This window comes from Populus euphratica, unplaced genomic scaffold (assembly GCF_000495115.2).
Source record: "Populus euphratica unplaced genomic scaffold, PopEup_1.0 scaffold172.1, whole genome shotgun sequence".
NCBI lineage: Eukaryota > Viridiplantae > Streptophyta > Magnoliopsida > Malpighiales > Salicaceae > Populus > Populus euphratica.
The window spans coordinates 243,791-256,977 of record NW_011499920.1 but is presented as its reverse complement, the minus strand read 5'-3'; the positions used below and the strand labels follow the sequence as shown (position 1 = coordinate 256,977).

General features: G+C 36.8%; 2 protein-coding genes across 4 annotated transcripts; both read right to left on the bottom strand.

Annotated features, from left to right (window-relative positions):
* Positions 1 to 2,718: 2,718 nt before the first annotated feature.
* LOC105135034 (subtilisin-like protease SBT3.5) lies at positions 2,719 to 6,323 on the bottom strand. Its single transcript, XM_011039709.1, has 10 exons — positions 6,113 to 6,323; positions 5,948 to 6,039; positions 5,707 to 5,804; positions 5,412 to 5,567; positions 4,652 to 5,325; positions 4,458 to 4,537; positions 4,037 to 4,282; positions 3,819 to 3,933; positions 3,532 to 3,724; positions 2,719 to 3,412 (listed from the first exon to the last, which is right to left on the bottom strand). Exons 1-10 carry the CDS (start codon positions 6,230 to 6,232, stop codon positions 2,841 to 2,843), a joined length of 2,346 nt encoding a protein of 781 aa, XP_011038011.1. The 5' UTR covers positions 6,233 to 6,323; the 3' UTR covers positions 2,719 to 2,840.
* Positions 6,324 to 7,731: 1,408 nt separating this feature from the next.
* On the bottom strand, positions 7,732 to 12,040 carry LOC105135033 (subtilisin-like protease SBT3.3). 3 transcript variants are annotated; one of them, XM_011039707.1, is made up of 11 exons: positions 11,930 to 12,040; positions 11,570 to 11,686; positions 11,368 to 11,459; positions 11,188 to 11,285; positions 10,876 to 11,031; positions 10,120 to 10,793; positions 9,881 to 9,966; positions 9,552 to 9,794; positions 9,354 to 9,468; positions 8,706 to 8,898; positions 7,732 to 8,591 (listed from the first exon to the last, which is right to left on the bottom strand). In XM_011039707.1, exons 2-11 carry the CDS (start codon positions 11,666 to 11,668, stop codon positions 8,020 to 8,022), a joined length of 2,328 nt encoding a protein of 775 aa, XP_011038009.1. In that variant the 5' UTR covers positions 11,669 to 11,686; positions 11,930 to 12,040; the 3' UTR covers positions 7,732 to 8,019. The 3 variants fall into 3 exon arrangements, with proteins under 3 accessions (XP_011038009.1, XP_011038008.1, XP_011038010.1); XM_011039706.1 differs by lacking the exon at positions 11,930 to 12,040 and having other exon boundaries at positions 11,570 to 11,734; XM_011039708.1 differs by lacking the exons at positions 11,570 to 11,686; positions 11,930 to 12,040 and having other exon boundaries at positions 11,363 to 11,450.
* Between the last annotated feature and the right edge of the window lie 1,147 nt (positions 12,041 to 13,187).

Genomic DNA, 13,187 nt, shown 5'->3' with positions numbered 1-13,187 from the left:
CTTTATCCAGATCTTTAGGAATACTATTAGAGTTGGCTAGTGCTACACTAGACAGGGTCAAGTTTTTCTAACCTTGAAAGAATTGGTGAGAACAATAGACCCATACCACAAACTACATGAGTATATGGACGGAAACAACGTAGGATAGCCCAGCCTATCATGCTTTGGTTAGGAGACTAAGTCAATTTTGGTCTATCTCATTATTATTTAATTTAGCCCATTTGAGCCTGTCTTATTGTTGTTTTACTTATTTGAAATTATTTATGTTAAATAGTTTGATTTGATGAGCCGAGCCCAAAAGAGAAATGTTGTAGGGTTTACTATTTATATGTTCCTCTGTCATTTTGTGAGACAGTTTGAATGATTAATGAAAATATTGTAGACTTTGCATATCTTTAATCCATTTTCTTCTCTTATTTAGCTTCTTTCTTTCTCTAAAGCTTCTTTCTTTCTTTTTTAATTTAATTCTTATTATTTGTCCTGCATAAAAAATGCTACGTATTTTTGAATAACTTGTTTTTTTGATATATTCATTCTAAGACTTAGCATGGGTGAGGTGTTCTTTTGACACTACTTCTACATTGCTGGTCATGAATTCAGAATTCAGGTCGTGGCACCCTAACTCTAATTTGTCTTGAATCTTGCAAAGTTGTTCATTCTTCATCTAAGCTACTTTAATCCAGTCTACCAAGTTTGACTTAGCTTGAAAATGAGTTAAAAATGCTCCTGATTCATAAATCTCAAAATTGACCCGCTCATCTTTGTAACTTTTTAATCAAGGGTCTCCTCATCTCTTGAATATGTGTCAAACTACCCATGGATTTTTTGTTTAAGGCATCAATAACAATATTCACCTTACCCGGGTGATACTAACACATGCAATCATAATCACTTGACAGTTATATCTATCTTCTCTGTCTTAAATTCAAACCCTTTTATTGAAAGATATATTGAAGACTTTTAAGATTTGAAAATATCTCATATGTCTCTCTATATAACTAGTGTCTCTAAATCTTAAGGGAAAACACTACCGTAGCTATCTTCAAATCATGTGTAGGGTAATTTTGCTTATGGATCTTCAATTTTATTGAGGTATAAGCAATCACTTTACCATTCTGCATCAAAACACAACTCGAGTCAATCCTAGATGCATCACAGTACATGGTAAAACCATTAATTTTTTTTTGTTTTAGTTATAGAACCACCTTTTTTTATTTTTTCTTTTTTCCCCTTAAGGTACTATCAAAATTGGAGCTGTAATTAACCTTTCTTTCAACTCCAATAAACTCTTTTCACATTATTTTGACCATTGAAACTTGACATCTTTTCGTGTCAACTTAGTCAACAGAACAGCAATTCATGAAAAATTCTATATAAACCTCCTGCAGTACCCTGCTAAACCTAGGAAACTCCTAATCTCAAATATTGTAGTTGATCTAAACCATTACTTAACTACCTTCATTTTTTGTGGATCAACTGAAATCCCATTCCTAGACACCACGTGTTCTAAAAACCCGACACTCTCCAACCAAAACTTACCCTTCAAGAGCTTTCCATACAACTTTTGATCTTTTAAAGTTTGAAGCACCAATTTAAAATGCTCTTTATATTCCTTTTCACTCCTTGAATACACCAAGATATCATCAATGAACATAATAACAAACCTAGCAATAAACGACCTAAAAACCATGTTCATCATGTCCATAAAGGTCTCTGGTGCATTTGTTAACCCAAAAAACAACAATAGAAACTCGTATTGCCCATAACGAGTCCTAAAAGTAATTTTAAAAATATTCTCCTTTCTAATCCTCAATTGGTAATACCCCAATTGCAAATCAATCTTTAAAAAACATTGAACTCCTTGTAACTAATAAAAAAAAAAAGATTATTAGTACGAGGGAGTGGGTATTTATTTTTAATAGTGATCTTGTTTAATTACCTATAGTTTATACATATCCTCATAAATCCATCCATCTTCTCATAGACCCATCCATCTTCTTTACAACTAAAACAAGTACTCTTTATGAAGACACACTTAAACAAATAAACCATTTATTCAAGAACTCTAGAAAGCAAGTTCGAGAATCAACTTAGTCTCTTTTTTTTTAATTATTCTAACCTTCATTCCAAGACTTGATATCATATTAATCCAATCAACCATTTTTTTACCCAATCATAATCATTGAATACATATATAAGGTTCAAAACAGATATAAGATTCCATGATCAGCAAAACAACTTAAAGAGGAGGGCCTCTAAATTCCAATGTCAACGTGAATAAAGACTAGGACTAAATAACAAGCCAAATTATGAATTTGGCATGCAGGTTGCTTGCTGACCTGCTAGATTATTTTTATTTCTTCCATTAGTAGTAGAATACTTACTTTCTTGAAATGATAAGATGGGAAGTCAAAATAAAAATGTATGATAAATATGTATCTTGATTTTTCTTGAGATGTTCTTAATGCAACTCTACCTAAACCTACCTCATTGACTGCATTCCATCAATCCTTTTTTTCCTTTACTTGACAGTTCAATCATTTAGGTTCAACACTTTAGTGAGTTTCGCTGAGATTAATCTTCAATTTTCATGGTTTTAAGATATTGCTGCCCAGTTCTCCTTGATATCTGAATTGTCTCACCATGTACTGCTTAGTGCTATTGCTTAGTCTACATGTTAAGAGAAAAACTATTATAACCCAGAGAGGGTCACTTGAGTGTCATCTGTCATATAATGAAGACAAAGAAATCCACCAGACAGGGGCATTTGAATACTATACTGTGTTCATCATGAGAATACACCCTATCTTTACTATATAATGCCTCAGAAGGCTGGTTTTTCAGTTATCATCGGTGTATGACTGTATAATCTGTGTTCTTACAGATATAGGACTTGTTACAGCATGAAAACCATCTGTCCAGGTCAGGCTTCCGAAATAGAATCTAGTATTCACTTTGTGGGTTGTGGTGAAAGTAACCTTGAAGGAGACTCTGTTGGTGGTAGAGTTGAAAATTAAAGTTTGAGGTCTAACGGATACAGAAATGCCAATGGGAGGCACGATCAAGGATTTGTACATGGAGTTGACAGAACCAACATTTTTTACAGTTCTTGTCAGGACCACTGACTTGCTCAGGTTTGGAATGGTAATGGAAGGTAGATTCACATCCAAAATAGAGGGTTTGGTACCTGGACAAGTTGTTACTTTTCCTACAACAAGAGAGATTGATGAGTCATTATAACCCACAGCACAGAGGTAATGTATGTAGTCATTTGTGCCCATGTCATAAACAAGACCAGGTTCTGCAGCTTTGTTTGGGTTCACTAAGCCACCTCCAAAGTCAAATGGATCGGCCAGTTTCCAAGTGGATCCCTCAGAAAATATAGGCTCTCCATATGGATCACTTTTCCATGCTGAAAAGAAGAATCGTGACTAACGGTTAGCCATTTATGATAAATTCAAATGCTACAGAAATCGACTTTGTCCATGTAACTAGAAGAATGTTTTGTTGTTGTTGAGGTTATGGATGTACCTGTTGTGACAATTGCAGATCTGATAGCAGCGGGGGACCAATTGGGTTGAATTGCTTTAAGAAGTGCCACAATTCCAGAAACATGGGGAGTTGAAAACGATGTCCCAGAAAGAATAGAGAACCCACCAGCCTCAAAGGGATATGCAGGGGAACTAGCAGCCAATATACTTACTCCAGGTGCCGCTATGTCTGGCTGTGAAGCACAGAGGCATTAATTAACTAGTTTTTGTCCCATTTGAAGCTGCATAACCTTTACAACAAGGTAAGCACCGAAAATAGATGGATACCTTCAAAATGGCTGGAGCAATGGAACTAGGTCCTCTGGAGGAGAAGTCAGCAACCTTGGTTGCCACAGGATTCCCCACAAGAGTTTTAGAAGGGCTTATTTTTACTGTAGGAGATCTGCTCACATAAAACAAGTAATAAATATCTGTTAATTACAAAAATAAAGTCTTACGCTAATTGAAATTTATGATAATGATAACATTGACAATGATTCTGATACCTGGCAGAGCGAATGTAGAACAGTATCTGGGTACCAAGCTCATAGTCTACTACGACACATGGAAAGTCATTGCCACAGGAACCTAGCATGTCACTTGGATTTCTAGCAACAATCACTCCTACACCCCCAGCTTCTCTCACAGCTGACGCAGCTGTTGTTAGAACAGCTCTTGAACCTACTGTTGTAAAGCACAAAACTACTTTTCCATCCACTGAAGTGTTATTAAATGAAAGTGACTCACAGAAGCTGCAATGACAATTTTGGTTTCGTAACTGGTTTTTCTCAACAGGAATATTTTCACAAAGCTTTACAAAGTCACTAATCAGGGTTCATGGCCAGCATTGATGCTTTGCATTAATGATGAATGAAGTTTCATGAAGGAGGACTCATTAAAAGCCTATAAATGAACTCCATTGCTTACCTCGGGTAGACAAGTTCAGAGGTCTCAGGGTACACCAAACCAGTAAAACCGATTTCCTTCCCAGCAAACAAGGCTTGACCCTACAAGGAGATGATTTTTCACTGGAATTGTTCAATAAAGCAATCCATAACAATGATTTCCATGTTATTATAAAAATTAGAATTGATATTAGTATGTCAGATTATAGAAAATACCATTATGGTTATATTGTTCCCAAGTGTAAGGAGTGTAGGAAAGGAACGATCTACAGTAGAAGCTGCAACGGTTAGAATCCAAGGTGCTGTATTCTGTATCGTCTGAGCATGAGGTCCAGTGTTTCCAGCAGCAGCAATAACAGGAATACCTTTGGCCACAGCATGAAATGCACCAATAGCGATCCCATCGCGTTCGTCAACATCTGAAAATAGGGGAACAAAGCTGCCAATAGAAAGTGACAACAGGTCAACTCCGTCATGTATTGCTTCATCAAAGGCTCTCAATAAATCAGCTGATGAGCATATCACTGGTCCCACATTCCAGAAGACCTTATACATGGCTATGCGAGCACGGGTTGCAGCACCTCTTGCTAATCCTAGACCAAGGCCTTTAAAGCTTGTGTTACTGACAAAAGAGCCAGCGGCAATAGCAGAAACATGTGTGCCATGTCCAACAACATCTCTAGGGGACAGGTAATCTGGTTTTTCAGTGGTGTTGAATGGCTCTTTGTTTTCTGCTAAGAAACCATCAATGAACCACTTTGCTCCTATTAGTTTTTTGTTACAATCTGCTGTGGCATTAAAGAGTTGTCCTGAATCACAGTGACCTTTCCAACGTGTTGGAACTGGTCCATACCCTTCGTCATCGAATACTTCCGACTCTGGCCACACTCCTGTCATCATTTCGAGACCATTAAAACTTTCTTTCTAAATACATCCATTTGAGTGCCTAGCTATTGAGATTGAGAGAGAGAAATACCTGAGTCAAAGAAACCAATGATGATTCCATCACCCTTCTTGGCTTTATGTGAGAGATTAGAAGGATAATGTGTGGAAAGGCCAAGGTAGTCCCAACTTCTAGTAGTTTGCAGCGAATGAAGCTGATTGCGTGTTACATGAACAACTCCAGGTAGCTCTAAAAAGTGACAGATGGTAGCCAATAGTGATAAGAATTACTAATCTTGCTATGTAACATACATTTGATCAAGTCACTCTTTAAAAGGCTTAATTAGTTATACATTAAGGAAAAAGAAGAACAGTTAATATGAAAGTACCAGCAATCATCTTTGCTTGATCCTTTGAAAGCATAGCTGCAAATCCAGAGAAGCCATGCTGGTAACTATAAATCATTGACTTGACAGCAGCCTCTTTGCTGCAGTATAAGTGAAGTTAAACAATAATATACAAGGAAAACACAAAAACCATACTGATTTCTGTATTCTCGTGCCACTTGGAATCAAGAAATCAAGTCATATATCTCAAGAACGAATGGCATTACTATATCATGAGACATACCTGCCAACAACTGACGCGAGCATGTCAATATGAGAATCAGTAATGAGCTTGAGATTACTATGCTGCTTCTCACCCATGTAAACTATGTGAACCTGTTGGATGGCTTCATGCGTTATTCAAAAATATGTTAAAGTAAAGGACGATCTTACAGTTGGAGGTACTAACTTTTCTTGTGTTATCCGCCGACACAACCAAGCTGTTCCGGTCATTGAGAATAAAGAGAGTGCTAAGTAACACAAGCATTGAAGTTGTGCTTCTGTTCTTTCTCATGGAAAGAGTTCCCATGATATCTGTTATTTTGGTGAGGCAGTGATGAATTTACTCTCTGGGATTGGATAATTTATAGTCATAATGAGTGCTATTAGTCACCCTTTACTAAAATTTAGTTTAAGTTAAGAAAAAACGAATGTTGAATGTAGAGGATGCTTAAGGACTAAGGATGAATCTACCATAAAAAATTCTAACAGAAAAATGATATTTCTTAAGTCTGCAAAGGATAGAGACTGCTTAAAATTTTCTTGACTGATAATAGTCTACACTCTGATAATTCAGCTATCTAATTGTCGAAAGAAACTGCGGAGTTCTGAGTTATCCACTAGAAATTACTATTTCGAAACCACTATTTAGATCTCTTCTAGTTACCCTGTCTTTAATTTATTTATTTATTTATTTTTCTTTACCCTGTCTTTAATTTATTTATTTATTTTTCCTGTTTCATGTAGTTTCATCGATTGTCAAACCTTTCTGCTAAAACTTGATATCGAATTCAATCATTCAAGATTTTGAGGCTAATCAAACCTATGGATACATATCAGAGGTTTTTGAAGATTTCAGGGACATTACATTGGATCAGCACACCATATTTCCAAACCTTCCACATAAGGTTTTGTTTCATTCTGCTCTTTTACGTCAACAGTCGCAGAAAATTCAGGAGTCTAATTAGAACCCACAATTGTTGAATATTTGAACAGCTTGGAGAAGAGGGCACCTAAAAAATACAATCTCTATATCACTAAAAGACAAAAAGAAGAGTAGGAACTCTGAAAGAGTCAAGTTGAAATAAGCTGTGCTGAAATTAGCCATCCAGGTTAACCTGCCTGAAGACTTTTTCACTTTCTTTTTCTTTTTCTTCTATTTTTAAGTGTGACAGAATGTTTCCTGCCTTAAAATGATAAAACGGGAGGTTTAAATCGGAAAAAATGCTGGATAATGTTCTTGTTTTTTCTTGATATGATTTGCATGCAAATTATCCACACCCTTGCTCCTTGACTCCTCACCTTCTTCAAATCCTAGTTCTTTTAGAACACATGACCAAATAAATCATGCAGAAAGCAGTCGTTTCTCCTCTATTTAAGTGCATTTTAATGTATGAAATACATCAGAAATCAAGAATCCCAACATTATTATAACATTTCAGAGACTAGAGTAGGCAATTAATTATCAACTATCAGAATTTGGAATTCTGTTCGCTATTCTGCTTCTATTATCCGTTTAAAACATAGTTGTCAGCTCGGGACCGACTACCTGGATCGGTGACCACTGGGTCACCGGATCAACCTAGATCTGTCATTTCATTCTTTTTAAAAATAATTCCTTAGAGTTGATCTGACAAGGTTTGAACTGAGTTTGAACAAGTTAATCGAGTCACTAAAACCCTTGCCGTGTCAACCAGGTTTCACCAAGTCAATGTTTTTTTTTTTTTTTGTTTATGTAACTTGAAACTCGGTCTGGATCAAGCTTTGGGGCAGAGGTTTCCTATGATCAACTCACTGAGCCAGCCAGTGTAATAACTATGGTTTGAAGGGATGGAATTAATGTAATTCATCTTGACAATTCTGTTCTCTATCCATTGCTAAACCTTTGTGCTGAAAATTGGACCATCAACAGAGTAAACTAGAGGGATACAGGGTGTGTAAAGGCCTAACTTCTTTGAAGCTACACTTGTGACCAAGGGAGCACACGGAATATGGAAACATTGAATGAAAGGACAAGAAAAAAAAAACTAAAAAAAACTGTTATTTAAATTGACTTTGGATTCATAAAGTAATGAGCCTCGTGGAAACAAGTATTTCTTATTTTTCATCAATGTACGGTTGTGAGATTTCAGTTCTGACAGACAAGGGACTTCTCACAGTATGCACTCCATCAATCCATGTGATGCTCCCAAAAAAGTATCCTGTATTCACCTGGTAGGTTGTGTTGACCGTCACGCTGAAGGTGTTCTTCTTAGTTGTATGGTTGAAGACCAAGACATGAGGTTCTACTGAGACACTGCAGCAAAATGGAGCCTCAATCACAACTCTATAAATGGAGTTGGAGGCTCCTGCATTGGTAACAGTTCTGGTGAGGGTAACGGAATTTCTTAGATTTGGTATGGTTATGGAAGGCAGGTTAATGTTCAAAATGGATGGTCCTTCAGTGGGGCATACTGTGGGCTTTCCTGTGAGCCTAGAGATAGCAGTGTTGTTGTAGTCCATGGCACAGAGGTAATTCACGTAGTCATCTGAGCCCATGTCATAAACCAGGCCTGGGTGTGCTGCGCCATTTGGATTTGCAATGCCTCCTCCATAGTCAAATGGATCGGCCAACTTTAGGGGAGATCCTTCGGCAAATATTGGAAAACCTGAAGGATTATTTATCCATGCTGCATCAAGATTTCGAAGATTAAATACAGTAAGAGAAACCTGCGTAGATAGTGTTGTAATTGTGATCAGATTACTAAGACAATTCAGACTGCCTAAGGTAACAGAATGGATACCAGTTGTGACAAATGCAGATTTAATTGCTGCTGGCGACCAATCAGGATGCATTGCTTTAAGAAGAGCCGTTATGCCTGAGATATGAGGAGTTGCCATTGATGTTCCTGAATGCATGACATATCCACTATCCTGGAATCGATCAAGAGGCGAAGTAGCAGCTAAAATGTTCACCCCAGGTGCAGCTATATCAGGCTTGCCAAACAGAAATTTTCAGATTATGCAACACAATGCTTTCAAATTATGCTCAAATATCTTAAAAATGGCCCAAGTTGTAACCTGCAACTTGCAGGGTAACATGGACATGTGACTGAAGACATAGGACTTATCTAACTTGAATTGAAGGATAAATAATACAAGCTGCATTCATTTTAATTTTTTTTTTAGGATACCGAAACCCTTTAATTTGAAGAATTAGGTTATGAATTCTCCTGGTTATTACTCTGCATTCATTTTAATTTTTTTTTTAGGATACCGAAACCCTTTAATTTGAAGAATAAGGTTATGAATTCTCCTGGTTATTACTAATGTCATGCTTAAAAGGAATGAATTTCTATGAAACTTGTTCCCAAATGATTAGTCATTATCTTTAAGCTCAGTTAAGTTAAGATGTAAAACATTCTGCAGGTCATTGATTGAAGTAATGTTACCTTCAGAATTGCAGGAGCATTTGAATTAGGCCCTCTAGATGAGAAACGTGCCACCTTTGCCAACACAGGCTTGCCCACAATTGTTTTAGAAGGGCTCAACTTTACAACAGGGGACCTGCATATTGCCAATCAAACATACAGGGTCTAAGGATCAAAAGAGATCCTAGTTCTGGTAATCATGAATGATGGCGATGTTACCTCGTAGATCGGATGTAAAACAGAATCCGTGTTCCAATCTCATAGTCGACTTCAACGCATGGGAAACCATCAGTGAAGGGGTACAAGGCTTCACTGGGATTCTTAGCAACAATCAACCCCACTCCACCTGCTTCCTTAACAACTTCTGAAGCACTTATTACAGCGCCAAGATTCATTGAGGTGAAGCAGAGAACAACCTTTCCGGCTACCATAGAATTATCAACTGAGAGAAATTGACAGACACTGCAAGCAAACCAGTTTAGACAATGAAATTTATTTCTGTCAAAAAATGTCATTGCATTTTGTTATGAGCCAATGAATCAAACTACCCTGCAGAGTTGGGGTTCAGTCCCTTGGCCTCTGGATAAATTAAGCTTCTGAAACCAATTTCCTTTCCAGAATATATGGCTTGGCCCTGCAAGATTTGTGTGAAAATTCAATGTTGTAGCCTGTGCTGAAATCATCGGTTCTACAGTTAACAATTTAACTTTGAATGCAACGGTTTTAAGCTCGATCCATGCTGCTGGTTGAAATGGTTAAAATCCAAGAAGTAGGAAAAGCTCCATACCAGGAAAGTTTTATTGTTCCCAAGTGTTATAGGAGTAGGAAAGGCTCGATCCATGCTGCTGGCTGCAACGGTTAAAATCCAAGGAGCTGTATTCTGCACTGTCTGAGCAAAAGGTCCATCATTTGCAGCTCCACATACTACAGTGATTCCCTTGGCCACAGCATGAAAGGAACCAGTAGCTATGCCATCACGTTCATCAATATCTGAAAATAAAGGAATTGAAGACCCAATAGACAGTGATAACACATCAACCCCATCATGTATGGCTTCATCGAAAGCTTTCAATATATCGGCAGAAGAGCATTGTCCTCCAAGAACATTCCAACAAACCTTGTATATTGCCAACCGAGCACGAGGTGCACCACCTCTTATAGTTCCATGTGCAAGGCCTCTGTAGCTGACATTGTCTATGAAAGTACCAGCTGCAGTGCTGGCTGTGTGAGTCCCATGTCCATTTGCATCTCTTGGGGAAAAGAACTCCCTGTTCCCAGATGTGTTCAATGGCTGACCATATTCAGCAAGAAATCCTTCAACAAACCAACGGGCTCCAATAATTTTCTTGTTACAGTGCCTTTTGGCCTTAAAGCGCTTTCCGGATTCACAAACACCTTTCCAGTGGGATGGGATTGGTCCAAGTCCTTTATCACTAAACGCTTTAGCCTCCGGCCATATTCCTGTTTGCGGCCGATTACTTCTTCAGAATACACCTTTAATGAACATGTGATAGACAGATTAAGAAACATCAGAGAGAATTACCTGTGTCAAGAACACCTATGATAACACCATCACCCATGCTGCTGTTATGAAGAGTATTGGCAGGAGAATGAGCAGATAGGCCTAGGAAATCCCAACTCCTAGATGTTTGTAGCCTGTGAAGACTGTTTGGTATAACTCGAACAACGCCAGGCAATTCTGATAAGGTTCAGTGTATCAAACCATAGCTTATATAACAAATGACAATCTAATGGCTGGCTAACACTATAACATGATCATATCATTATTGATTGCATTAAATATAAGCCCGGAAACATAAATGAGACAAAATGTAATGTTTGTTTGTGCAGCTACCGGCAACTTTTTGAGCCTGAGACTCTGTCAACTTGGCTGCAAACCCATAGAAACCATGTTTGTAGCTGTACACCATCAATTCTGAGGCGATTTCCTTGCTGCAGAATAACATTGACCAGTAAAAAACAAGCAGTTCACTATGATTTTGATTCACAACTATCATAATAAAGCTTACCATACCTCCCCACAACATTAGCAAGCATATCATGATGTGAATCTGTTTTTAGTATAGGATCATCATGCTGCTTTCCTCCTAGATAAACAATGTGGACCTACTTGAATAACACAAGAATTTATGGATTAACTTCTTCATTGTCTATGAAAATTAAATTTAACATGGAGGAACAGAAATCTCTTGCAGATTCTTGAAGGGCTTACTTACATTGCTAGTGGCCTCCACCTTCGTGATCGTCAAGATGACTTGGCCACAGAGAAAGAGAAAAAGACAAACCAGAACACATATTGGTCTTGGTTTTCCCATATTTTTCTGTCAAAGTTTCTGAAAGAGTAAGACTCAAGCTGCTAAAAGATATAGAACTTGGAACTAGAAAAACTAGAAATATCTTGCGCTAAAAGATATAGAACTTGGAACTAGAAATATCTTGTATTGCACCGTAAGCTAAATACCAAAAAAATTGAAACTTCAATGCAGTTTTGCAAGAAATGGAATCAGAGTTGGTAGACTAGCTAGCTATATTCTATCAAGATGAATAGTCTATAAGCAGAAGTTAGCATCACTTACCTTTTAAGCCCTGCTAGTGGGAGAGCAGCAAGTTTTTATATGGGGTAAAAAGCAAAACGAGTGCACACCACTCACTTTTTTTTAACTTGAAGCTAACCACTTCTTGTTTTGTTAAGGAATTTGAAAGAGTATCTACTTAAGTATTGGTTTATCTTATACAGCAAAAGCAAAAGTCTTCCACACCAATACAAAGGCAAAAACATGTATTATGTAAACTCAGTCTAGCTCGATGGATTGATCAGAACCTTCAAGAGAGTTAATCTCCTAGATTAGTCATGAATTGGCTAAGGAGGTAAGCCTAACAAAGTAGTCGTCTTTTTGTTGCTTGACAATTCATGTGCCTCTTGGATTAGGTTTTAGCATAGAAGTGCAATTATACCAAGAAAACTTTTTATTTCTCAACATGTGAATGGTCATTCTCAAAAAAAGAAGACAAGTGAAAAGCTTAGGAGATTGGACTAAAAATAGCACATTTTGGTACCAATATAGCTCATGGTTTTGTTTTTTGTGATGGATTGAGAAGAGAAATTCTTGAAGATAGTTATGAACATCCAACATGATACTTTGAATTTATCACATACTTCTTAAAAACTCTTGGGTAAAAGTAGCTATTCATCCTCCAATTATCATCTGAATCTCTATTAGGTCGCTAAACAAAAACAATTTCCAATCAACTCCTTCATCTACCAAACATTTCCCAGCTAACACTCACCTTAGGATTTTTCTCCTTTAAATCATAAGACATAAGAACATATTTGTCTTAAAATAACCTAGAAACCGGGGTTCAATGGGGGATCCAATTTGAAATTTGTTTTTGTTTAGGATCTAATTGGAAACCACATGATAGTTAGACAACAAGTATATTCCTTATCATATCTTTTTTCCTAAATTTCAAGATTGTTTGTCTTAAAAGATACTTGGATGTTCCAATAACATGAAAAAATGCCAAAATAATAATAATAATAATTTAGGCATGGTATGCGATGCAAGAGTACAGAACATTTGTGAAAACAAATTGTTCCAATTGTATTATGTAAAAAGTTTACATCCTGAAACCCAAAATAAATTTGGTCATGCTAAATGAGGTAGAGGAAGACCGTAAGAAAATGCTTGGAATATTATATTTTAGTATGAAATTTTTGTTATTTTTATATTTAATTTTGAATTTTTCATCTTTAATTTTATATTCTATTTTATTTATCTGATTGTTTAGAATTTTGATTTTTATATATAGTCAGTTTTATACTTTTTAAAACTT

Coding starts and splice junctions, on each gene's coding strand:
- LOC105135034 (XM_011039709.1), bottom strand. CDS start 6,232: ATGGGAACTCTTTCCATGAGAAAGAACAGAAGCACAACTTCAATGCTT. Junction 5,805..5,947: donor CTCGCGTCAGTTGTTGGCAG/GTATGTCTCATG, acceptor CTTATACTGCAG/CAAAGAGGCTGCTGTCAAGT. Junction 3,934..4,036: donor TTCTACATTCGCTCTGCCAG/GTATCAGAATCA, acceptor TTATGTGAGCAG/ATCTCCTACAGTAAAAATAA.
- LOC105135033 (XM_011039707.1), bottom strand. CDS start 11,668: ATGGGAAAACCAAGACCAATATGTGTTCTGGTTTGTCTTTTTCTCTTT. Junction 11,460..11,569: donor AGGTGGAGGCCACTAGCAAT/GTAAGTAAGCCC, acceptor TTATTCAAGTAG/GTCCACATTGTTTATCTAGG. Junction 9,795..9,880: donor CTGAACCCCAACTCTGCAGG/GTAGTTTGATTC, acceptor GTTTGCTTGCAG/TGTCTGTCAATTTCTCTCAG.